The 27094-nt window shown below is 36.7% G+C and overlaps 1 protein-coding gene across 1 annotated transcript; it reads right to left on the reverse strand.

The window, feature by feature from the left end:
* Positions 1–711: 711 nt before the first annotated feature.
* kcnip3b (Kv channel interacting protein 3b, calsenilin) lies at positions 712–23603 on the reverse strand. Its single transcript, XM_084105146.1, has 9 exons — positions 23465–23603; positions 17434–17614; positions 4630–4754; positions 4115–4184; positions 3405–3475; positions 2906–3013; positions 2718–2822; positions 2564–2626; positions 712–1112 (listed from the first exon to the last, which is right to left on the reverse strand). The coding sequence occupies exons 1-9, from the start codon at positions 23468–23470 to the stop codon at positions 1065–1067; spliced, it is 777 nt and encodes a 258-aa protein (XP_083961272.1). The 5' UTR covers positions 23471–23603; the 3' UTR covers positions 712–1064.
* Between the last annotated feature and the right edge of the window lie 3491 nt (positions 23604–27094).

A 27094-nucleotide genomic window follows, 5' to 3' on the forward strand; every position in this document is an offset into this window, starting at 1 on the left:
AGCAACATTACCCACTAACTAAAGTTAGAAAAGTGAAATCATAATCAACCACCCCTTTTAAAAGCTTGATTTTTACCACAGGGGGGCTTTAAGTTAAAGGGTTAGTTCACCCAAAAATGAAAATTCTGTCAGTAATTACTCACCCTCATGTTGTTCCAACCGCGTAAGGTTTTGCGCTGCACGTCTGTGTTACACGTCACCACGCATCACACACATGACCAGCGTCGGCCAATAGTGAGCCTACGTGGTGACGTGCAACACAGACGCGCAGTTCAAAAACACTACGTGAACCAACTAGAGGCCCAGAGAGAAGGAAATGAATAGTGGAATAAAGTCGTTATTTTTGTTTGTTTTTGCGCACAAAAAGTATTTTCGTCACTTGATATACTTAAGATTGAGCCACTGTAGTCACTTGGACTATATTAACGATCTCTTTAATATCTTTTCTGGGCCAGCAAGTTTCGGTCACCTAGCAGCCTATGGAGAGGTGATCCAGCTCTCAGATTTCATCAAAAATATCTAAATTTGTGTTCCGAAGATGAACGAAGGTCCTACGCGGTTGGAACAACATGAGGGTGAGTAATTACTGACAGAATTTTCATTTTTGGGTGAACTAACCCTTTAAGTTACGTGAAAAAAATATCAGTAGGCCTAATTCATTTTCAAAGATACAGAATTCCACATCCCACATGGACATTCGCACATCATGGAGTCATTCACTGATGCCTTTATTTCTCTGTATAAAATGACAATGGGCCAGACAAATAGGCAGGCAAACATGCAAGTTTAAGGGCACAGATATATCTACATATATACAAATGAGCATTTAAAACCTGTCTTGAATATTTCAGATTAAATTGAGACATACAGTAATGGCACACTCGCAGGCGGCCCACATCCTGTTACAGCATTTAATACAATCAATCAAAATGTTCATTCACATGCTACAGGGCCTAGGTGCAAAACAGAAGTGTTTCTAGACGAGAGTCCCCGTGGAGCGCTTGAGGACTAATGGAACAATGCTGGAAAAAGAGCAAGGATCATTCTGCACTTCATGCTGCGCTCTAGATGACATTCTCAAACAGCTGCATGGAGCTCATAATGTTCTCGTCCTAGTAAAAGAGAATAAGCGTCAGTCGCAGATTGTTGCTGACAGCTTCATGTTAGAAAGAGTTTAGAAAATGTCTAGCTGTCAGTGAGAGCCTACGTATCAACGGAAATCAGTCTAATGTTGACATTTATCTGACATTAGCTCTGACGCTTCTGTCAAAGCATGGTTAGGAACCGCAGATACTTCTAGATAGGACATGAAAACAAAGGGATTTGAAGGAGGCATATAACATAAATCTTTTTTTTTTTTTTTACCACTTACTGTATAATGTTAGTCCAGATTTTTGTGCCAGAACAACTCGAAATGTACTTTTCATGACCATTTTCCATACTCTTATTAAATTATTTAAATAATTTTTTTCTACTGGGCAAAATAATATTATATAAAATAATATAATTTAATTAATATCAATAATAAATATCAAATTAAAGTACAAGCTGTTTTTGTAGCTTGGTTTTCGATGAATTTCCTTAAGATAATAGCAAACTATCTGTCATTTTTAACCAAAATATTTAAAATTTTGTTTTTTAGAATTTTCAGAATGGTACAAAAACTGGTAAATGTTTTGGCACTTGCAATATGAACACACAAAAAAATCACGGACATGATTCGAAATGGTCGGGCCTGAAAAAAAAAAAGTCACTTGTACTCCTCGTGGTAAAAATGACCGCAACGGAAATGAACGGGAAACGGATTTCATCTAGTAATGAACAAACAAAATCTTACTGAAAGCTCATTTTTTGAGATATCAACCTCAAATTTGGAACACAAATTGTTTATATTTTTGGGTTTGATTGTCCTACTACTTCATAAATATAATTTAATACCATAAAATCCCCAACAAAATACTAAATTATTAATAAAAACACTGAACTAAAATATAGTACGCTAATTTCACTGAAATAATTAATAATTAAAATATTTGCTCATTTTTGACTGCCACGCGAGGATCAGCAGAGGGTCAAAGATGAAAAATATCAAAATATAAAACCAAGTGGCATGCTTTTGTAAAAAATATAATAACAATTATTATTATTATTACTATGCATGTCGAGGAGCCTCACTTAGAGAGAAAGGCCATGAAAATTATGATTTAAAGGGTTCATATAATATTACTAACTTGCTGTATAATGTCAGTCCAGACTTTTGTGCCAAAACAATTCAGAATGTAGTATTTCATGACTAATATCCATCCTATTATTAAATAAACACTTGGACTGCTGATTTGCAAATGTGGGCGAACCTATGTTAACTATTTCAGAAGTATTTCTGAATTTGTAGCTTGGTTTTTGATAAATGTCCTTTTTGGACTGGGGAGGAAGTTTTAAGCTCTGCAAGTTAAAGTATATTTTCAAATAAGCAAACAATAAACTCTTCCACGTCAATAGATAAAAAAAAAAAAGAAAAAAAGTTTTATTTCTTATGATATGAACCCTTTTAAACCTGGCCTACCTTCTGACAGGTCTCTATGAACTCATCAATGGTTACAACTCCGTCTCTGTTCCGGTCCATTTTCTGTGAAGCAAAGGTGTTTTGAGAGTTTGGTCAAAGAGATGACCATTGCTGGCTGAAATAACGTTCCATGGGACTGCTAAAAGTTCGGTACCTGGAAGAAATTCTCCACGTGTTCAAATGCAGCATCATCTTTGACACTAGGAGAGGTGTGCCTGCCCATCATGTCATAGATGGACTTCATGATAGCCTGCATCTCCTGTAGAAAGTGCAGTAACAATAGCAAACACATATTTGTACTAAAGAAACAATGTGCAGTCTGTTAACACGTGTCTTTCATACCTCTCTGGTGACGTAGCCGTCTTTATTAATGTCATAGAGGTTAAAGGCCCACCTCAGTTTCTCTGTCACAGAACCTCGAAGCAGAACAGACAGGCCAATTACAAAGTCCTGCCAAAACACGCGTTTAAAAATAATTAAATGAAATATTCTCAGTTGTGTTGGTCTGTCGGACTAACACTTGTGTTCTGTTGAGAACATAAGTAAAATAATATTAGTACAATAATATTAGCAATTCTGAAATTAATCTTTTTTTTCCCCTCTGGCCTAATCAAGATGTATAGTAAGTAAGTAAGACTTTATTAATCACACACTGGGGAAATTCAGGCAGATATATTATATAATTATATAATAATATAGGCAGATATTATTGTTAATCTTCTGATGTGCATGAATATAAACATTTCAGTTGAATACAGTAGTATTACAGAGCTGAAGTCTTTCAAATGACAAATAATTTTTGTTTTAATAATATTTAATAGTATTTAATAATGTTCCTAACCTCAAAACGTATAGAGCCGTTTCGGTCCATGTCAAAAGCATTGAAGAGGAAATGTGCATATGTGGTGGCATCTGAAAAAAAAAAGAAAAAAAAGAATGATTAACTATATTTCTGCATAAATACTTGGATTTTATTTTGGACTTTCGACACCTACTTATTTTTTATTATAACTTTTCCACATTTTAGAAAAATAGTAAAGTCACCAACTATTAAAAAAATGTAAAATAAATAAATAAATGAAAATGGTGATTAATACTATTAATAGTATAACTATATATACTATATAACTGTTTAAAACCTATTTTTGATAAAACACAATTGAAAAAAAATAATGAATGAATAGATTAAAATAAATAAAATGCTAATTCATTCTATTAATATTCTAACTATATATATATATATATATATATATATATATATATATATATATATATATATATATATATATATATATACTGTATATTATTTCACTCAGTCATCAAATTCTATTTAAACAATGTAAAAAATATTTTAATTTTAAAAATAAAGTTAATGAATTAATAAATACATTTTAAAAAAGGCTGATTAATACGAATACAATTTTATATTATACATTTAAAAATTTGTGTCATATTCATATTGGGTGAATTTATTTATTACTTCACTTGTTCACTTATTAAGATTACATCCACATAATCAAACCAGAGTTGAAAATGCAACAATCAGCCTACCTCCTTGAGGGAAGAACTGGGAATAGATCGATTTAAACGTCTCCTCATCCACCAATCCGCTGGGACACTCCTATTTAGAAACGTGACAAGAATTCAAGGATACTTTCACTTGCAACAAACTTAAAGGAATAGTTCACCCTGAAATGAAAATGAAGTCATCATTTACTCACCCTGGTGTTGTTCTAATGCAGTGTATGCCCTTCTTTCTTTTTTGAACCACAAAAGGAGAATTAAAAAAAAATGACATGATACATTTTTGTAGTGACGAACACAACGGATGGGACATAGATTGTATTTCGTGTTCACATCTGTCAACTGTCCTTCTGACTCTCATCAGACAAAGAGTTCCAGCCCAGAGATATTCAACTCAGGGAAGAAAGTACAGATACTTTTTTGGGATTTCTAGGTGTTGTATTTCAAGTCGCTTTTAGATTCATCTTGATTTCTTGATTTAAAGTAAATGATGATGACTTATTTTTCATTTTAGGGTGAACTATCTCTTTAAGCAGTCTTACGTTTTTGAAGCCTCTGTAGAGCGACTGCAGCTCCTTCCTAGTGAACTTGGTCTGAGCCTGAAGCTGCTCCAGGCCCTCTGGCTGATGTCGGACCATGGACAACTCCAGATCACTCTCAACGGTGTCTGTCAGAGAGAGAGCATGAGGAAGAGTGGGAAGAGGAGGGCCGTGGAGGAGGTGAGTGACTGATATCAGTTGGGTTGCACTGAGGGCAGGACAGTAAAGAACTAAACAGGTAAAGCTTGGAGTGCAGGTGAAAGGACAGCCACATATTTGGGGTTTAAAAGAAGAAGACAGAAATATGCCGCATTTACATTACACGACTCAATTCAGATTTTTTCCTCCCACGTGTCATAGGTTGGATATGACCCTTGAACGTCTAAGCATGAAAAAAAAAAGCACATGGATTCCAATAATATCAGAACATGTGGAAATAAATCTGATATGCATTTGCGTTTGCCATGTAAGCGGACAGATTGGATATTCCCCTGTCTATGCAAATCATTCATAATTGAAAAAGCGACGGTTGCGAATGATGTCAACTCTGGTGGACACTAAACGTGATCACACGACTCTTTTCAATGGCGCAATAGAGGAAGGCCTTTTTTCGTCGTTGTGTGCCTAAGCTTTTCTGGGTCAGTATGTCTACCTTGGGTTGTTTCGCCAAATGTATATTGTTAAATGCAGATATCGGATATGGGTCACTTTTAAAAGAAGATGCAAGCTGGTCATCAAAAAAATAAAAATAAAATCTGATTTAGTCAACAAATCGAAATTGGGCATCAATTCCTGCAGTTTAACACTGTAAACCATTGTGAACCACAGAAGAGGAGCTGTTGGGGAGACAGACGGGGCAGAACGGGAGACCAGGAGGGATCAATATCAGCGATTCTCTACTGGTTTCGCTTCAGGGCCCAGATTTGTAATTGGACATCGAGTGGGGAACCAGCGGCAATTACCGAAATTGTTTAGCACAAATTAAAACAAAAATCTCCTTAAAATGAAACAGAAATATATCACCCTTTAACATTACGGATTTTTTTTTAACTTTACATTCAATTTGCACTTAAGTATATTCTATGTGTACATTCATTGTATGTAATGTTTTCAACACTTAACTACATGCTAAATAAAACTAAACAAATAGTTTGAATCTATATTAAATGCATTAAAAGTTCAGCTCACTTTAGGGCACTTTTCTTGACCCAGTAAGTCTTAAGTACTTTACATCTTTATATGTGATTTCACAATTACGTTCTATTGTTTTTTTAAAATATGGTTAGCGAACTGCCAAACACTGACAAGTATTTATGGCAAACTAAAATATTATTTAATGTCATTTCTACTGAAAATCATTTGTCATGTATTTAAATATATATATTTTTAATTGATTAAGTAGCAATTTGCTTAAGTAGCAAATTTAAAATGTAATAATGAATAACACATTACTGTTAAAATGATAAACAAGTACTTTACATGTGCTTTAGTATGTTAGTCAACACGTCAAAGTAAGTGTCCTTCTTTAAAGTATGACAAATGATTATTAAAACAATTGTATTTATACTTTAATTTGACATTACAAAGTGCACTTTCTAAAAGTGTACTTAAGTGTGCTAATAAACTAATAAAAGTGTGCTCTCTTTAAGTACACTTTAGAGACCTTTTATTTCATTACTAAATTATCTGCAAGTATAGTTTAAAAAAAATACATTTAAGATTTTAAAAGTACATTTAAGTGCACATTCAATACGATTGCATGCACGCATTTTTCGCAAGGGTAATATGAACTGCAACAGTATAAAAACGATTAACATGACATAAAATTAATAGATTTTTTTTTTTAATTTGTAAATGCACAAATAACCGCAGTTGTGTGATTCACCCATCATCATTTTCTTTTCTTTAGTTTTGTTCATGGTGTCTGAGGATGAGGTCTTGTAACACAACCTGCACATGTTGGGATTTGGCTTTTATCAAGTGACAGATTATTTTTTTTGCTGAAATAAGTATGTTTTTTTGCATTTTGCATTTCAGCATTAGCATTGTTCTCCCACAACCTTTGTTAGAACAAATCTGCAACCCACCAGTTGAGAACCGTTGATCTATTTGACATTTACTCACCATCTATGAGGCATACAAGAACATAAAGAAGGTAGGGAAGAGATTTAGAGAGGAAATAAAGAGAAAGCAATGGAAAAACAACACATTAGTTGGATTGTACCAAAACTGCATGACATTAAATGAATGTATTTCCTCATACTGTGAATATAGCTGTCATGTTCTTCTCGGTTAATGTGCAATTAACCGAGTTCAATCTGTCAAAAAGGACTTTTCCAGTTTCAGAGTTCGAAGTTTCCGCATGCATAACATTTTTTAGGTTATCTGACCAAAGAATTGTTTACAGACTAAAGCTGATGCAAATAGAACATTGATAAGACTAGCAAGTTTTGTCAGTTAACAAAAAAAGTGTTATAGCATATAAATTAACATATTATTCAACCTACAACTACCATTCAAAAGTTTGGTGTAATTAAAAAAAAAATTCCTGAAAGAAATTATTCAGCAAGGTTGCATTTAATTGACCAAAAGTGACAGTAAATATATTTACAACATTAGAATCACAAAGAATATGAAGCAGCACAACTGTTCAACAATGATAATAATAAGAAATGTTTCTTGAGCAGCAAATCAGCATATTAGAACGATTTCTGAAGGATCATGTGACACTGAGACTAGAGTAATGATGCTGAAAATACAGCTTTGACGTCACAGGAATAAAATTACATTTTAAAATATATTATAATAGAAAAAAAAGTTAAACTGTAATAATATTTCACAATATTACTGCTTTTACTGTATTTTTGATCAAATAAATGCAGCCTTGGCTAGAAATAGCTCCACATTTACCCTTTTTTACAGTGAACTAGGGCCAACATCAAAACCATGCGGTGGTTCTTACCATCCAGCAGTGGATCCGTGACCCCAAACTGTTTGAGCACCATTATAAACATAAGAAGCACTACAGCAATTGCAAACAGCTCCATGCCCTGAATGACCATTGCAACTGCGATTAGCTATGCGATTCCTTTAAGAAAATGAACAGAGGTCAAGAGGTCATGCTAGATGCCAATTGAATGATTTTAGGAAAAGCAACTCATCTTGTTTGATCAATGTTTCTTCAAACTATTTTGCTGCAACAAGTTCTTAAAAGACTCCATTCCCGGAACAATTCTGAATTCCAATAGACTCGCAGGGAATCACTGATGCACTAAGCTGTAAACAAACCACAAAGGCAAACCGTACAGTCATGCCTGCACTACGGATCCTTTCAAATTACATCCTTTTAAAATAAAAGCAGATTAAAGTCACTATGTTACTTTAAAAACCTCCTGCGGCTTTGGTCTCCACGGACTAGTGTGTCATGGTCCTCCTCGGACATTATACTCCTCGTGGAGTCCTGAAAGAGTCTGATCTCTAGACTCAGACACTCCCTCTTCTCTCTCCATCTCTCTAGCAATAATGCACAATGATGAGCCAGCCATAATGCGAGTATGTTTACAAGCAGTTGAACTGGTGAATCATTCATTTACTTACATGACACAAAAATACAGAATTTAATCACAATATACCTGGACATGCAAGAGGGGTGTTTTATTTTTGTAAAATGGGTTTAAAAGGGGGGTTTGTTTTGTGATAATGACAGGATGTACAGTCTTTCTGTACTGTCCATCCTCCCACTTATTGCATGGCTACTTGCCAAGTAAATAAATGTGATAAAGCAGTATGAAATATTGATTTAAAGCTGGACTTATTTTACCATGTGAGAAGATAAGAGACCACACAGTAATATGAGATACATGATGCTAGTACGAACATATAGGGAAATTGGTTCTTTAGTGAGAAACTGACAGTTTAGTGGAATACCTGACCACAGAATGCAGTAAATGACCTTTCAAAATCAAGTATTCCAAAGCACCATTTACTGTTTGATAATTATTATGAAGTTGTAAAAGTTTGTCTAAAATGGAGGCGCCTAAAGTAAAAAGTAATTATAAAATATAGTAATTATGAAAAAACTAAAATTATGGTAAGTAAATAAATAAAAGTAAACAGACAGACAGATAAATAGAGAGATAGATAGATAAAAAGATAGATATATAGATATAGACAGACAGATAGATAGTGAGACACACTGATAGATAGACACAGAGAGACAGAAAGATAGAAAGATAGATAGATAGATAGATACGGATCGATTGATAGTCAGACTGATAAATAGATAACATCTATATAAACACACATATACATATACATATATATATATATATATATATATATATATATATATATATATATAGAGCATGACATTACTGCCTCAATCTGCGTCACTCAACATGCTCTTAAGTGTTTCTGCATTAGCGGAAGGGCATTATGACTATTTTATGGCTCTTCCGTATGTAAACGCGAAGTGAAAATCTTGACTGTGCATTTCTGTAGCGTTTGCAGCTCTCTTTCCTCATCAGCTGCACGAACGCATGAAACCGGAAGCTTCGTGCCCATTCAAACTGAGGAGCTGAGTGAACGTTGAATGTTATAAAGTCGACACAGCAGATTAAAAATGTGACATTCATACATGAGATGCTGAAGTCTATGCGAAAGTCTGTGAAATGCACTGTTGAGGACTGTAAGACAGCAATATGTTTTGATTAAATGATATGAGGAGAAAACAACACATTGAGCTCTAAAGCTACTGTTTTGTAACAATGTTTTTGTCACTTGTACTCGCACCGTAAACAACGTCACCAAGGCCTGCCCTGATCGGCCTGACGGGGGCGCTACAACGGTGAAAAGTCAGAAATCGCTCAGAACTCCTTAACCATTAGGCGTAGGCTCAAGTGTCTTATAACAAAATGCATGCCTCAGATTTGATCATCGCCCATCGGAATTTTCAGTTTATTTTTTTTGTATAACCTACTTTTGCGAACTAGTCCTAGGTTTTTGGTCCGATCCGAACCAAACAAGTGCAGCAAGATTCTCTGGATTGTCAATAATTATCCCAAAAAAGTTGAAATTTTGATTCAACGGAATGAGATATTTTCACCAAACTCGGTGCACCTATGTAAGAGTTAATTCTGTGGTCATGTGAAAAAGCATGCGGCGACTGGACACTTGGTGGCGCTATCACGGAAAAACATAAAAATGGTTATAGCTACGCAACCCTAAGTCCGATTGACTTGAAAATTGGCATGCGGTGTAGGGCTGGGACGGTTACCGCATTACCGCAATACCGCGGTCACGTGACGCCTACCGCGGGTCTGAGCTCGTCACCGTCATAACCGCAAAAAAAAAAAATTAAAAAAAAATAAACACTGGCCTTCACATGTGTTCACGCTGTGTCTAATGACATGGATTCATTGATTCTAATGACATGGATTGTGTCTTACATGGATTCAAGGTTTTCTAAACAAAACTTATCATCAAAAGATGGAGCAAATCCGACCTTTCACAAGTTGGGGAGCGCAATGTTCCATGACACATAATAACATTCCATTCGTAGGCTATTGACTATAACCCCTTATTTACACTCTGTGGCGCGAGTGGTCCTTATTTACATCCACTTTTGCGACGTGACGCCTCCCCACATTTGTACATTGATGGGTGTTTACCGCTATGGGCATGGTTTTGACCGAGCGGGAAATGTTGCGTATTAGAACAGAGAACCTGCAAGAGACTTCCCCCCCGTCTCCATATGCTCCATAAGATGGGCATCGGACAGCTTTTTGACGCGCAGCATTTTTCCAAATGAAGCGCCGCCTTCCCGGAATGCTTTGCAGGTGCGTCAAAGTCGCTTACGTCACCCATAGGAATAAAGTGGAGTGCGGCGTGACAGATGTGTCGCACGGACAAGTGGATCTGTAACGTTACCGTCAGTGCTTGTGTTTACACCAGCCACGACGCGGCGCGTTTCAGAAGCGTCTCTCCGCTTCGCTAAAGATAGGCGCCTAGTCTATTTTCGACAGACGCTGCGTTCCAAGCCGCACCGTAAATACAAAATAAAAGTACAAAAAAAAGTCAATTTCAAAATAAACACCCTGTGCAGACTCCCAATTATATTGCAAAATGTCTTATAGCCTATAATTTGAAGCCCCAAAAGCAGGACTTCAGCTTTTAATTGCACGTGCTTAAATATATTTAACACAATTCTCTCACGTGAAGACCGCGTTTGTCAACCCTCGCGGAGTCGCGACAAGTGCACAGCACCAGGGAGTACTCTTGACGGCACTTGCAAGAAAATGGATAAGTAGGCTACATAATTAAATTCACAAATATTACACCATTTAAACATTATTAAAAATACATAGGCTACTGAGTTACTAAAACAATCTTTGTCAAAGAATACACTTGTATGTCCACAGTTTAACATTAAATAAAGCACATAAACAGTACCCGTGATTATCACTGCCACACTTTGTTTGTTGTTCCAGCTGCGACGTTGCAGAAAAAAAAACTGGGGGAGGGTGGGGAGGGGGGTTGAGGTTTAAAATGGTTTACCGCAATACCGCGGTAATTTCTTGCTTTTCAACCGCGGTAAGAAAAAATCCATACCGTCCCAGCCTTAATGCGGTGTCTTCTTCCAAGGTGCCAAGACTGCCTTTGAGGACATTTGTATATCTCGAAGAACGCGGCCGGTGGCGGCCAATGAAGTTTGAGCAGCTTTCAGACAAGGTTAACGGAGGCCGATCGGAACGAAACTCGCTGGGCCTGTTTGACTCACAGCCGTAGACGCCTGTGAGAAACGCCACCGGGGGGCATCTTTTCTTTTCGCGTTTTTCATGTGCGTAAAGAATTGTATACCATGCGATTTTTTGCACATGCCCACAACATTCATACTGCATGGTAGAACTCCTCATTCTGAGCAACTTTGATTCAGGATCGCCACTGTCAATCGAATCGTTTGTTAAATATTAGAGATTATTTCAAAAGTATTTTGGCTCAACCTCAATAAAACCACTGCACAATTCGCAGGACTCTAATGATCAACATTTTTTTTTTTACTTTGGCCTTTGAATATAGCTGGGTCATTTAGAAAATAGGCATGGCCAAGTCCACCCAAAAGCCTATCATTCCTAAACGAAAACTTCACGAAAAAAGCATGCAAACTTTTATGGAAATCGGACCATAGGTGGCGCTATAACTGTTAAAAAGCTTTAGAAACCATATATTTCCTGTGGTAAATTGCCTGTATTGTCTGTAAATGGTCTTTTCCATCTATAAAGTGGTTACATGCTTGCTAAATAAAACATAATACATTTTTACACATTGGCTTAAAGGCCTTAAAGTGCTTGAACCCCGAAAATGTCTGCTCGCAGCTATATTTTTTATTTTACTTTTGAATGATAACTTTGGGGCTTTATTTCAGAGAATATTGATTAATCAGCATATAATGCATATCATGTAAGCCCTATAGTTTATACTAATATGAAAATAGTGCATCAGAATTGTAAAGGAAGATATACTAAACACTGATAACATGAAAAACGCTCTCCATCATAAATCCCGAGTGCAGGAGGGCAAAGATGATAGCTGATGAGTTTGCACTTATTAATGCATGAGTTTAAATCGGACACAGGCATCAGTGAGACGGGGGAAATCAATACATCAAGAGAGGACATGGCCTTTGGGGCCTGCCAGAAACTCCCTCTAAAATCTCAGTCTGCATGAAGTTTAAATGCAAGACTGCAAGGACTGACATAGGACAGGAGGGAGATTATAAATTGTGTGGCGCTATTTTAGATATATAAATTTTGTAACAATGTAAAAGTTTTTAATGCCATGACTTAAACTTTATACTTGTTTAATACTTGGTGATATAGCATTACTTCTTTAAAGAAATCTTACTAATGACAAATGTTTAACGGATATTGTATAATGCAACGTAGCCATGAAGGACTTATTTTGTCATTTGGAAAATGCTGTGCATGTTTTTCATAGGCAATTGCATTATAGTATGCATGAGGGTGAATATTATCTCAGGGGAGTGTCTCCATGTAAGTGATTAAAACTCAGCGCAGCTCTTAATTTAATGGCCTTGTTGCTGAAACAGCATTATGGTCTATGAGTATGATATATCAAACAGGGATTACTTATAGATGTCTTGAGTTCTTAGTTTTGTTTTGGTGGGGGGAACATTTTGCCTGCAATTATTTATGGAGCCTGAAAAGTATGTCTCCAGATTTAGGTGATATGTAAATGTGAGACATATATGCATATTAAAACGCCTTGTATAAATCCAAAGCAAAACAAAAATGGATAGTTGTTAATAACGACAAACTTCTCAACAGGAACTTCGAGATTACTTGAGAGTTTTTATCATTATCCAATAATTCTCATCAGCATTTAACTGTGGTTCTCCGGTAATATTGTATTAATAAATCACATTTCCTGCATTCAATAAGAAGTGTCAGCATATTGCATCATGGAATGGTGCACCTACACGTCTCGCTGCAGAGGAATTAATAGAAAACTGTAAATAATATAAATGAGATGTGTCTAAAGACAAGGACAGATCTAGGTGAAAAAGAGCTTCAATGACTGTATGGATTTAGTCCAATTAAGTTCTGAATGTGGCTGGAATAGAATAACTTCAATGTGTCAATATCTTCTTGTAAATATTGCTGACCGGATTCTAAAGTTGTATATTTGCATACAAATACATACACACATTCTGTATTTGTTGTCAAACTAAAAACATTGTTTTTTGGAAGTCGTCTCACTTGGGCTGCATTTATTTATTTATCAAGAATTACAGTAAAATCAGTAATATTATTTGAATATATTTTAAAATGTAGGCTAATTTATTTCTGTGATGCAAGGCTGAATTTTTTGCATCATTACTCCAGTCTTCAGTGTCACATGATCCTTCAGAAATCTTCCTAATATTCTAATTTGCTGTTACAATAAGAATCATTTCTCATTATGATCAATGTTGAAAACACTTTTTTTTTTGTGAAAACCATGAATCTTTGATAAATAAAAAGTTCAATATAACACAATTTATTTGAAATATAAATCTTTTGTAGCATTATAAATGTCGCCTATGACCAATTGAATGCATCCTTGTTAAATAGAAGTATTAATTTCTTTAAAAAAATCTTTGAATAGTAGGTTAGGGCACTTACTAACTTTGTTTAACTCCTAACCTGACACGATCATGTAAAGTTGAAGATGAATTTTCTCTAGTTATTAGTATGTGTTATACTAGTTTATATGGCATTTCAGTGCCACTCACTCACAGCCTCATGTAATCATATTCATGAAGCCACACACTGTATTCTTCAAAGGCATACTGCCATCTGTTGGGCTCACAATACAAAGTAGAGGAAAAAAACTGAGTTCAGCTGGACTTTGACAACTTAGGATTCTGTTCTGGTTTCTTGCTCTGATCTATTCTGAATTTTTTCACCTTTAAAGTTGTCCATTTATGTTCGCTATTGTGCTGCATTTACTCACAATTTGTTTTTAAATCATATATATTTATGGTAGGAAATGTACAAAATATCTTCATGGAACATAATCTTTACTTAATATCCTAATGATTTTTGGCATAAAAGAAAATTTTATAATTTTGACACATACAATGTATTGTTGGCTATTGCCACACATATACTCGTGCGACTTGTGACTGGTTTTGTGATCTAGTGCCACATATAGTACATACATACATACATACATACATATATTCAAATTATGTAATATTTGTTTCCACCCAAAATGTGAACCTAAATGGGTAACCATAGGTTCAACTTCTAATTAAATTAGGTTCATTTTAATTCTCCATGTCATAACATGTACATGGAAAATGATTGTGCTTATTTAATTCATTGGTTTTAGTGGATTATACCAAATGAGAAGTAGAGCTTCTCACAGCTCATAATCCTTTAACTTCACTAACAGTGGAAGTAAGTCCTTCCTAAATGCTGGCTCACAAAAACATTTAATGATTATAATACTCTTCTTCAGAGGCTTTAATGAGAAAGTCGTTTTAACAACCTGATTTTAACAACCTCATACTTCATTTCACTTGCACAAAGTTTGGAGGCTGTCTGGACCGGAGTCCCAAATGCCTTGTTTCAATATGTGAAGCAGAATTGCATTTCTGCACCTGATTCAGCAGTTTGAGATTTTAGTCACTGGTCCAGGGAGCCAAAAAAAAAAAAGTATACAAATGTACTTTTCCTTTATATCTTTAAATAATTTACATAACTAATAGCTTATTTTAAATGCACACAAATTGACTGCAGAAATTACATAAAGAGAGGTGAGGAGTGAATGTAGAGCCCAAAGGATTGTCTGAATATAGAAATATAAACTTGACGACACTACAGGCTGCTAAAAAATGCTGATGGGATGGATGGTTTAAAGTGAACCGAGGTCTCAGTCCTGCAGATGTAGGCACACACTCACGCTACATTGCTCACTGTCTGCACACACAAGAGATGCTCTGTCAATTATTTACACCGGACGTTGCAGCTCAGTCACATGTTGTCCTCATACCATCCCTGAGTGGTCTGACAGAAGTTACCTATTAATAACCACACAAACCCTGCATATAACACTGACTAAAACATCTCACAGTTATTAAAGATAATTAACTATAACATTAGAATATTCTTTATAGAGGGGCAGAAGGGGGAGAATCAGTGAAAGAAGATGAAAGCAAAATTAGAGGAGGATGGAGAGAGCGATGCTGTAAGAACAGGAAAATATGATATCAGATTGAGTGTCTAGTGAGGAAGAGTTGCTGAACAGTGTTGCCTTCAGCAGATAGATAGTTCACAGTACATAGAATATACAGTTGTAGGTTATATAGTACATACTACCATTCAAATGTTGTTGTTTTTAAAAAAAATTAATACTTTTATTATGTGTGTGTCTGAAATTGCCCCCTATACCCTTAAATAGGGCATTATTTGAGAGGACAGCCATTTGGAATGGTGTCAGAAACCATAGTGGACATTATCGAGTGCAGTCATTCAATCCCACAATGCACTGCAATGATGAGGGTACAACCGATGTACGCTTAACCGCTGTGGTGAAGTCCCACCGTGGTGATGAGTCCCAGCTTAGGACCCAAGCAATCTGATTGGTTCAAAGCACGTTTGAATACTAGAGAATACCCATAATGCACTGAGTCACTCAACAGATTAATTCCCGCGTCTGACCAGAAGAGGGCGCCGCAGCGGAATCATTCATCCATCCATTTTCCAAACAGCTGGTACAATGTGGGTACAGCATAATATCATTCAGGTATGTATTCCTTTTTAATTGATTATTATTATATTTTCATGACAGATATCAATATAAATCTTACTTTGCTAAGTTTCAAATAATTATTAAACAGCAAGCTCAAACTTTACAAAAGCAGCAGCCCTTCCATTGTCCGAATTCGCTCACTCGTTTTCATTCACTCCCTCATGTGAGCTATATTAGGAGTAATGTAGGGAACAGTGAATGAGGGTATATGATTGCAGACACAGCCTGTGCTTCACTCACTCCAGGATCACTCACTCAGAGCAGCATTTCTTTCACCACTGAGCAGGGAGCGTGAAATGGAAAACCTGGAGTGGAGCATAATATGCTACCTTCAAGTCATGTCTGAAATGATGATATATATATATAGACCTTATGCGCCAGAGAAACGAGGGCGCAGCCATCTTTAGAATATTGTCTTTGAATTTCGTTTTTTACGGTTGCTCTGTATATTTCTATGGCATTGCTGTCCAGGAGTAATTAGCTTTTTAAGTGGATTTACTTAATGTAAAGTTAACGAAAGTTATCATGAGGATTGTAATGTTTAAAGCAGATGTCTTAACAAATGTCAGTAAAACGAGCCGTTCATTCATAAATACGCAAGATCGCTGTGAAAATACAGACTGGAAGACAAAAGACAACGAGCGCAGCGGTGAAAAGGGGCGGGGCTACATAAGGTCTATATAAGCTAAGCGCACATACACATCATACAAAGTCATTTTAACTGTGGGAACCTAAAATGATTTTCTTAAAGCTCAGATGTGTTTAAGTTAAAGAATTATGGCAGAAGCAAGTATATACTATAGGCCTATAGTAGGCTATACCTCTAAGGGTGCTTTCCCACTTTTTTTTCTCTGGTCCGAACCAGAGTTCGTTTTCTCCTACTTCCCCCTTCTGGATTGTGTTCACATTATATTATTTGGGCCCGAACCGCAGTGCGTTTGCGTCATCAAAGCAGCAGCTGTTTACCCTGTTGCTTAGTAACGACGACACACAAGGCGGCAAAATGCATAGCGTTGTTCACCTCACTTCTATATTTTGTTTTTTTAACCTTTGGTTTTGTTTTAAAATTGCCAGCACATAAAGGCACTTGCGTCTATCTGCTGCGAATTGTACTGCAAATGTTCTGAAGAACGTGGGAGTTAATTTCTGCTGAAGGCGAGCATAAATGAAATGACACATTCTCTCTGCTTGCAGTGAGTCAGTCACACTTTTCAGGAAAGTGAATGAGACGCACACAAACACAGTTTTGTCGAATCATAGGTCATCAATAGCGGTTCACTTCCATGATTTAGTACGATTGCGTTCAGCAGCGAACCGTACTGGAGTTAACATGAACCGTACCCTAGACCACCCTTTTTAATGCAGACTCGTATACGGTTCACAGCTGCGTATAATATGTTACGAATGCTTTATTAAACATCTCCTTTGTTCCCTCCACTCCTCCATCTGGATATTGGCTAGTGTTATTTTCCGGGTTTGTAAGAGTCATACTTGAGCCTTGGGGCGTTGTACTGGCGATGATCCATTTGACCAGACAGCATTTCATGAGGGACTTGCGGGAGATGCGCGGCTTCTGCCACTTCCCGTCGCTCTCCTTCTGCCCGCTGGGGTCCCCATCCCGCCCGTTGGCGTCAGGCAGCAGACCTCCATCGACGCCCTTCTGTCCACCTGCCTGGAGGACAACGACAATGAGAAAACACATTAAAAGAGCCCAGATCTTAAAAGCATCTGAAGAAGGTTGGGGCAGGATACTATCTTTTCGAATGTGCTGTTGTTACAACCTTCAACGTCTGATAAAAAAGATACAGAGATAAAATAAGTAAAAATATAAACGAAAGAGTGAGGAAAGCGTCTAAGGAATAGCAGCTTTAATGAAAAATATCAAACACGCCTTAAAAAAAACAAAAAAACACACATCAGTGAAAATTCGCTTGCGTGTACAAACTACTGGAATCCTGTGAGGGTCCTCACTTTTTTTCTTGTTTCTTATTTGCATGAAAAGACAGTAAGCTTTGCTATGAACATTTAGAGAATCGCTAAATTATTCAAGCTCCCTAAAACAGCATCAATAAAACATCTTGGGGGACATCATTTTTGAGGGCCAGCATGTTTTAAATATTGCCAGGAAAGAAAATTCATAACACGCTGAAAGAACTATAAAGAACATTTTTAATTCTTCAAATACACACAATTTAAGCACGCACGGTAAAAGTTGTAAATACCTACAAGCACTAATTTGCTTGGCTACACATCTGCTCTGACAGGCAGCGGTGAGTGTTACATAATCACACCGGCAAATAAATTGCAGAGTGCCAGACTGTTTCCTTCCTTGACTGTATTTGTGTGTTTAAAGCTGTGATTTGGTTGTAAACAATGCTCGCTGTCGTGTGGGCATGTGTGTATTTGTGCTGGACTGTCATGTTGTCACCAAGCGACCTTGGCACCTGCTGCATTATTGACATGACTGTAGCGAGTCAGTCGAGTGTAATGTGTGAGCAATGTCAGCATAGCAGGCTCCAATTAATCTCTGGCTTGACTACTGTGACTGCTCAACCTGCTCAACCTTTCCCAAACAACCACATATGGCACCTCCAACACAAACGGTTCTTGATATCCCCACAGGAACACCAGAGTAGCAGCATTAGTGGCACTGCAATGGAACTGTACAAGAGATTAGAGAGCAGCGCGCTATACAAGTGATTTTAGTAAGGGTGATTTTTGCTTAAGGGTTGCAGACTTATTGTTGCCTTTCTAGCAACAACTTCATGACCTTTAATTATGTCAGGATCACTATCGTCAAAGATGATTGACAATTAACATGATGTTAGGTATGGTTCTGTTCTGGGCAAGAACTCCCTGTGCATCCATGCAGCCTAGCATGGATAAGAGCAGGGAGAGCAGCGATAGGTATTGCAAATAAAGCGATAGGTAGATACAAAGGTATTGCAGTGGGACAATGGGACTAATGCTATTATTAGCAAGGTAACAAGATCACCACTTTAAGACATTAAATTCGTAAGCACAGAACACTTCTCTTCAAATGCAACAAGACTTCATTGAACTATTCTAATGCACAGAAAGGAATATCTAACACATGCATTCACAAGTTGCAGAAAGAAAGAAAGTGAGGAAATAACTAGTTTTAAGAGAGTGAAATGATGAAATCCCAAGTTTCAAGCAATATATGCACTTTATAAGACCTGACCTGAATGAACCATTAATAACTGATTTAACCCTTCTATCGTTTCTTAGGTGGGGTAATTACAAAAAAAATAATTTTATACCAATGCACCAGTTTGGCTAGAATCTTGAGGTGTTACTTGCTTTTGTTTGTGTCTGATGGGGATTCCCTTCTGTGGTGTCCTTGCTGTTGTCCTTGCTGTTGAGTTGGTTCTCTGGAGGACTTTTTGCATCTAGAGTGACGTCTTGTTGGAAGATGAATGGAGTGGAGACTTGTGGCTGAAGTTTTAAGCGAGCAAAGACTATAGAGTCGTTGACTGAAGCTTTGTGCCAAAACTTAACTTTAAAAAACGAGACTCTCAGCGGAAAAGAAAAGAAACCAAGTAAAGAAAGAAAAGAAAAATATGTGAGATGAGAGTAGTTAGATGGCTTGCATGATGTTGTTTTAGGCTCTAACCATAACCCATTTTTACCAGTCTTAACCCGTAGTCTTATCCTAATGCTTTGTTCATGTCTTGAGTTTTTAAACTAAGATGTTTGTCCAACCCTTGGTGGAGTTCTGACCAATGAGACAGTGTCTTTAGTTTAGTGTTTAATTTAGTCTTTAGTTCGTCCTGCATTATCTGAACAGGATCTAGAAAAGATGTAACAGAGAAACAACTGCAGCACTAGTTGAACAACAGCTCAACTATAGGAGGAGGGTGAACCAACTCCAGGGTAAGGCTAGATGCGATTCCTCCTTAAAAACACATTTAAATAGAATGTCATGTTACATGTCGTCTATCAACAACCTACACATCCCTGTCCTGCTAATCGTTTATTTAGCCTACATAATGTCTTCACTTTTTTGTTACAAGTTAAATGTAACGAGAGGATTTCGGCAGATCTCAGCACTGGACACAAACTCTGGCGTTTTGAGCGGTGAGGGGATTCTAACTTAAACACGTCTGATTGGCCATTGCGTTCAAGAAATTATCAGATATGTTTGTGATTGGCTACATTGCTCAATGCTGCAAAAATACGTTGAAAATAGAAAAACCTATATTAGTTTCGAAGCTCTCAAGATCACAAACACCAAATCTGTTTATCGGTTTATGATGAGAGTATTCGCGAGAGTGAATGAACAAAACTCTGATGTTTCAGCGATTACTAATCTTAACGCCTCTGATTGGCCATTGCATTTCAACAGATCGTGTGTGATTGGATATAGTGGCCAACGCTGTAAAAAGTATGATGCAACATAAGCAGATCTTATGCAATCGACACTTTATTTAATTTTCATTTTCACTTTATTACTAGATTTTAAATTTTTGACCCGTGGCCCCATGGCCAGGGTAAGGCTAAAGCCCTATTCGCACGGGATAAGTATTACCCGGTGACCTCTAGTAATTTGGAATAATTGCAGAGGTTGTCTGTGATCTTAATCCTGTGCAAATCAGCCATGTCTGTAATTTGTAAAGTAAAAATTCCCCCGCAAATGACCTACCATATGTGATAATATTAGTCCCGTGCGAATCGGCATCTCTGTGATTTGGCGGGGTCGTTTATAATTTTTTTCAAGGTTTTTGTTTCCTGTGCGCTTTTTTACCCATCTTTCGCGAAGAACGGAGTTGGAGTGTTGTGATAGCATTTTGGGTGCTGGGTCATATCGCTATACACCATACAACTATCCAATTTGCAGAAAGAGAAAGCTGAAAACCATGATTAGATGGAAATGAATGACATGTATAGCATGCAAGCAACATTCTTCTGTTTATGATACATCATACAGCTAGACCTATAATAACGACAAGACATTTCCAAGCAATAGCCTATTCTTGACATCATATCCGGGAGATAAGTCAGTAAATTCGAGTAAAGTCACAGGCTTCGCTTATCCCGTACGGATGCGCCACACGAAATTCAGATGTGGATGGGCCATTTCTAAATCACACGAGGTCCCCAGATAATACTAATAGGGCTTAAGCCCTCCTCAGCCTTACACAAGCTCTGCCTATGAGATCAACACCTCTCTAGAGCATCACATATCCGAACAGTTTATTGAGCAACTATCAGCTAAGCAGAGCAGAAGATTGAAGAGCAGCTGTAGGATATTGATCAAAACTAGCTGAGATAACTATATAGCAAACTATTTGAGTTGAAAATAATTAGAGCACCAATGACACCAACTTCAGTTTAGGGTAAAAAACAAACAAATCCTACAACATAAACAACAATGAGCACATGAATTTCCAAAAAAAGAAAAACCATGGTTAGGCCCTGGGGTTCAAAATGCTCAGATTGTTCTTTCTTACACTTATAAAATGTGCATGTTCACAATCTTAATCCCAACAGTAACACATTTATCCAGTCCTCTTGTTCTCTGCCCACCCAATAATGTTGCCTTTGGGCTGTACTTTGGGTTTTTCTTGTGAAAGATTCTCAGAGGCCAGAGTAAGAAATTTTCCTGTCTAGAATTTGGCAAAATGTTCACTGAATTATTAAACACTACTTAGAGTTATGGTGTTTGAATTTTAAAACAGTCTGCCTGCCAGCATGAAGAGGCAGCATTACATCTGTTCAAACTGAGGCGGGCCCCTAGCTACATCTCATTTTTCAGGAACCTTAGAAGAAACGAATCTCCTATTATGATCAGAGAGATGAGAATGCCATGGAGTTGACCAAGGTGAGCCAAGTTTACTTTCTATGTTGAGTGTGTATGTGACACATTTTGACATTCCATCAATACAATACTTGCTTTAAATAACTGCTAATGGTCTAAACAAATCTGGCTCATTTTTAAAAACATGTTTTGTGCGTTGCAATTGCAGCTTGATTTAAAAAAACAAAAACAATAACAGTATAAAAATATTTCAAACTGTAAATATACCTAAGGTTTTTTTTATTTCAACCAACTTTCACAGTAAATATACTGAAAATATTACTGATAACTCACACCAAATACTGGTTACTGCGTGTTTTAGGAGAACAAACTCCTAAGCTCTAAACTATCACAAAGTGTCAATCGCATATGACAGTATCAAGCAACAGTCATGAACACACTGTTCCTTCGCCAGTGATTACATAAGCCATCACTGAGGTTGTCATAGGTCATCAGTGTCTTTTTTTTTTTTTTTCTTGTCTTGCACATCTATGTTTTAGTGGATAAAGTATTTCTCTGTAACTATAAATATCACCAGTGTAGTGGGGAAATGCAATGTTATAATGTAAAATATTAAAAGAAAATGTGGGTAGCATTGCACATAATTCCTTTACAGTCATTTAGAAATTTGGTATAGATACTGAAATATTTATTTTTGTCCCTTTTCCCTGTTTCATCCAAAAGCTCTTATATTACGTTAGTTAAAGGACGTGAAGGGCATGATATCAAATTCCTGACACAGGCTGTTCTAAAGTAGCCTAAAAAAGGCACAGTGTTACATAATAATCAGATTACTGGTTATAAAAGTCTCTATCCAACAAACTTTGTAGATGAAAATGGCTTAGGGCTCCTCTCAAGACAATTTAATTGTCTTCCAACACACACACACACACACACACACACACACACACACACACACACACACACACACACACACACACACACACACAAACACACGGTTTTACCATATTTTTGGGGACTCTCCATATGGTCTTTATACTGTACTCTGTATATTCTGTCCCCTAAACCTACCCATCACAGAAAATGTTCTGCCTTTTTTACATAAAAACAAAAACAAAAAAAACAAACAAACATCATTTAGTATGTTTATTAATCCATTTCCCTTGAATGTAGGTGATCTCAGGTTTTATCCTTGTGGGTACATTTGGTCCCCACAATGTAATATACAGTAAACCTGCACACACAGTCACACACACAGGCACACACTGCAGTCTCCACTGCTTGGTATGAATAACCAGCCTTTAGAAATTCTTACAAAGTCTGATTGAAGACCATTTTAGAGAGCATGGCATTGATAGAAAGTTAAATAGGAAACAACCTTCAAATTTTTTTTATCTTTATGTATCACTTACATGAGCAATAAATTAGACGTAATCTAATTGACTGTAGAAAAAATGTCATTAAAGAAGACGATGGATTATATGCACAATACCAAAAGTTCAACAATTCTATTTGGAAATATGCGGATTGAATTAAAGTTTCTAAACACTTCAAAGTGAAAGGCATAGAAAGATAAATAGATAGTAGGGTCAAGTTATTCGCGTTCAAAAACCGTTTACCAGAACACGTTTATTTCTATTTATTTGAATTAAAACAACTTTTATCAGTTGGAGACCAAATATTGTACTATTAACAGATACAAATATTTTCTTTGCCTTCGTCTCAGGTACAGCATCTTACCTGCATGTTGTTCAGGTTGTCTGTTTTGATGACTAAATGAATGAATGTGCACGGATCCTCAGATGTTCACGCGCGCTCTCATTTACTGTTTTGATGGCTATATGTGAAAACAGACGAATATCCTGCTCGACCTCTATAGTGACAGAGAGGATGGGACAGAGAGGATGGGACGCGAGAGAGAGAGAGAGAGAGAGAGAGAGAGAGAGAGAGATGAACGGTGGAAAAGCTCTTGTCACATTGTCTTTTCAGTCATTCGTTCAATTCAACCGTGAGATGATCTGGGATCCCTGCATTCACACACGGGCTATTTCTAATGATGTTGTAGTTTTAGAATTGCTTAAAATAAAAACAAGCTATTTATGTGCGGTGCTACACTTTTGCCAGACTTAAAGCCTATCAAATAGTTTTTTTTTTTTTTTTTTAAGAAAATAATTTATTCATTTATTCAATATAGGGTATTGGTTTAGTGATTAGTATATATATTTATTTATTTATTTATTTATTAATTATTATTTTTTTGATATAACGAGTTTGGCGACCATCTTGGATGTTTTCCTGATTTTCTCAGTGACCTAGCATTAGCATGTCCCAAAAAAAAGTTAATTTGAGGAAAAACAAGTCAAAAACTGCAAAAGGCAAATTTTGTTTTCATGATCATACAGGAATGACGATTTAGTCACAATATACGAGCAAGACCTTTAAAAACTTACCCGTTCACTCTTGTCCGTGTTTTGACTTTCCTGTCAGATTCGTTCAAACACAATGATTCATTCAAAACGAAACAAGTGAGCGAGTCACTGAATCATTCATTCAACCGATTCGTGCAAGCACGCAAATTCCTTTAGAAACGTTACTACTGTGTTGCTCGGACTCGGAGTCGGTTTTCCATTTCCATTTCAGCTAGTGTCTCTGCTAACAAGCCGATGAGTTGAAGCAGGTGTGTTTGATTAGGGATGGATACAAAAATTGCCAGGGCTATGGATAATTTATGCCATTGTGCTTTTAATTTAAAAGGGTTAGTATAGGCCTACATGGATTTTTTAAAAATTATTTTAATGTGTTCCTTTAGATTCACTTATAATGTTAATAAAGTTTTTTGCTCAACAAAAAACAAATTCTCTTTAATATGATCAGGGAGGATTTAGAAAGGTGGTCCCCATTGTGTTTAGCTCTACATGGAAGAATAGCTACCATAAAAATGAATGTCCTCCCTAGGGTCAATTTCTTATTTTCTATGTTGCCGTTATCACCACCTGAAAGTTTCTTCAAAGAGCTCAATGTATCTATTTTTAGATTCATATGGAATAAGAAAAGACAATGCAACGTAAGAATCTCGATGGGGGTTTGTCACTTCCGGATTTTAAATCAGATCATTTAGCATGTAAATAATACCACTTAAAACCTGGGTTAACCCTAAGTTGTTCCTTGGCAAGATCTATCATCTTAGTTGTTCGCTTACAAGATCTCCCCATTTCAAGTATTTCTAAAAACTCTAAGAAAAAATAGGGACCAATCGTTGAAAATTCCCTTGAAAAAGGTTGAGAAAAATATGGGAGGCCCTTTTTTTATATACAAAGACAACACGTTTATGGCATAATAACTGTTTGCGTACCTGGAACAAGCCTTTTGTCTGCCTGGTCTGATTCTGGTATTCACACCTTGAATTCCATTTTTCGTGAGGAGGGCCTCAAATAATTTTAAGACTTGAGAACTTATTAATAGGGCACATATTAGTTTATTGTATAAAATGTTCTTATTTGGGAATGCCCTAAGGTGGTACCTTTATGGACCTTTATATGTGCTGTCCTCTCTGATATTCTACATCTGGAAATACCTCAGGACCCCTTGCTCTTCTTACTGTTAGATGACTCTACACTTATGCTAAATATTTATCAAAAGAGGATCTTGTTATCTTACAAAAAGACTATCTTAAAGCTATTGAACCATCCACCTCTTCGGCTTCCATATGGCTTTCTTACTTCAGAGACATTGCCTTGTTAGAGGCAATGCCAGATAAAGGAAATTGCCAGCTAAATTGCTAGAGGCAATTGCCAGCTAAACTCAGTGAGGCCAAGGACAAAACTATTCAAAGCTGGTCAATAACTTCCGTGATGTTGTTAGAGAAACTAAAACATTTACAACAATTTTCATGACATCTGTTTTTATATTGTTAATTGAATCTGTGATATGTGTTTCTGATACAGCTGAAACTTTATAATAAAATATTGATCACAAAAAAAGAAAATTTCTGATCACCAAAATTAGCGTTTCCATTTTTTGCCGCCGACACCACTGGATCACAAGCACTCCAGTGACTTCACTCCTATTGGCTGTCGCTCACGAAAGTCGCTCTTCATTTGCATAAAGTTAAACTTATCTCAGCTTTGTTGTGTCGCTGGACATGCCTACTTCCTGTCGCCAATGGTCTCTGTTGCTCATGTCAATGGAAATCGCCAGTTCTTCATTGAAACAAATGGGATCATGACACTTTGTCGCTGGGTGTCCCTGATAATGTGAACAGGATTTAAGCCGCAGACCCCGCGGTCACACTAGACTTTGAGCATGCGAAATTTCGATGTCAAGCTCTGTGTTGTCTTTTTTGTAAACATGAATTCAACATATAACAAAAATATACAATCTACTCGACTTTACAGCAAAAATATCATTCTTTTAATTCAGCTAAAAGGTCACGCTGAGACGAATCGATCTTCTACTGGTCACACGTCCTCACGTGATGTGAATTTGCAGGTTTAGAGTTCACCAAACTTGAAAATTGGAACGCAGCGGAATGCTAAACTTTTCACATGAGCTTGCGTTTCCAGTCTGACACATTCGCATGCATTTGAATGGAAGTCAATGGAATGAAAAGTGCAGTTTGACCGCCCCTTTAAGCGTATGAACACAAGTGGGCGTGGCCAATGGTGCGATGATGTAAAATGATTAGTCAATGTCTTGCTGTAGAGGCGGTCATATGCAAATGTATGTGTGAAATGTGACATTAGGGCTGCGTTCAGCCCCGACAAAACGTTGCACAACGTTTTTTAAACAGAAACGGTGATGCGTTGAACACTGTTCTGATGACGCAAGAGTTGCAACTATGGCAGCTGAGAAGGCCATTCTTTGTGTTCTTTGTGAAGAATTTTCAGAGCCTGATGAAGTCGGTATAAAAATGTGTTTAATACTACAAAATATGCCCGATGTTACAGTTACTGCACTTGCCACCCAGAACAAAAGAGAACATCCCAAACGAGTGAAGGGATTGCTGAAACTGAAATAGAAGCACACATCTTACCTAATTCAGACTAAAACACATCTATTTAGCCTCACATACTGACTTTATTTGTAGTTCATACTGTTTTAATACCCTGTATTTTCTTTCTCATTTTTAGGAAAAGCACTTAATTACCATTGTTTATTTCTATACCAAATGTCATACACTTGCAATGAAGCTAAAACTATAAACAACTACATCATTATGTTGATATCCTATATTTTTACAATAAAACTTACGACAAACATGTCTTCTAATATCCTCAGTTGTTGCGTATACCGAGCTGCATCGAACACATTTGTAAATTACTTTCCTTGAACCCATTGTGCGAGTTCACTTTAATACCGCGTGCTTTATAT

Source organism: Abramis brama (assembly GCF_963993115.1).
Source record: "Abramis brama genome assembly, chromosome: 25".
NCBI classification, from domain to species: domain Eukaryota; kingdom Metazoa; phylum Chordata; class Actinopteri; order Cypriniformes; family Leuciscidae; genus Abramis; species Abramis brama.

Bases quoted from the DNA above. Each gene is read 5' to 3' on its own strand.
- kcnip3b (XM_084105146.1), bottom strand. The intron at 4,185-4,629 runs GTAAGACTGCTT...GTTTCTAAATAG, and splicing joins TCTACAGAGGCTTCAAAAAC to GAGTGTCCCAGCGGATTGGT. The intron at 3,476-4,114 runs GTAGGCTGATTG...TTTTTTTTTCAG, and splicing joins CCAGTTCTTCCCTCAAGGAG to ATGCCACCACATATGCACAT.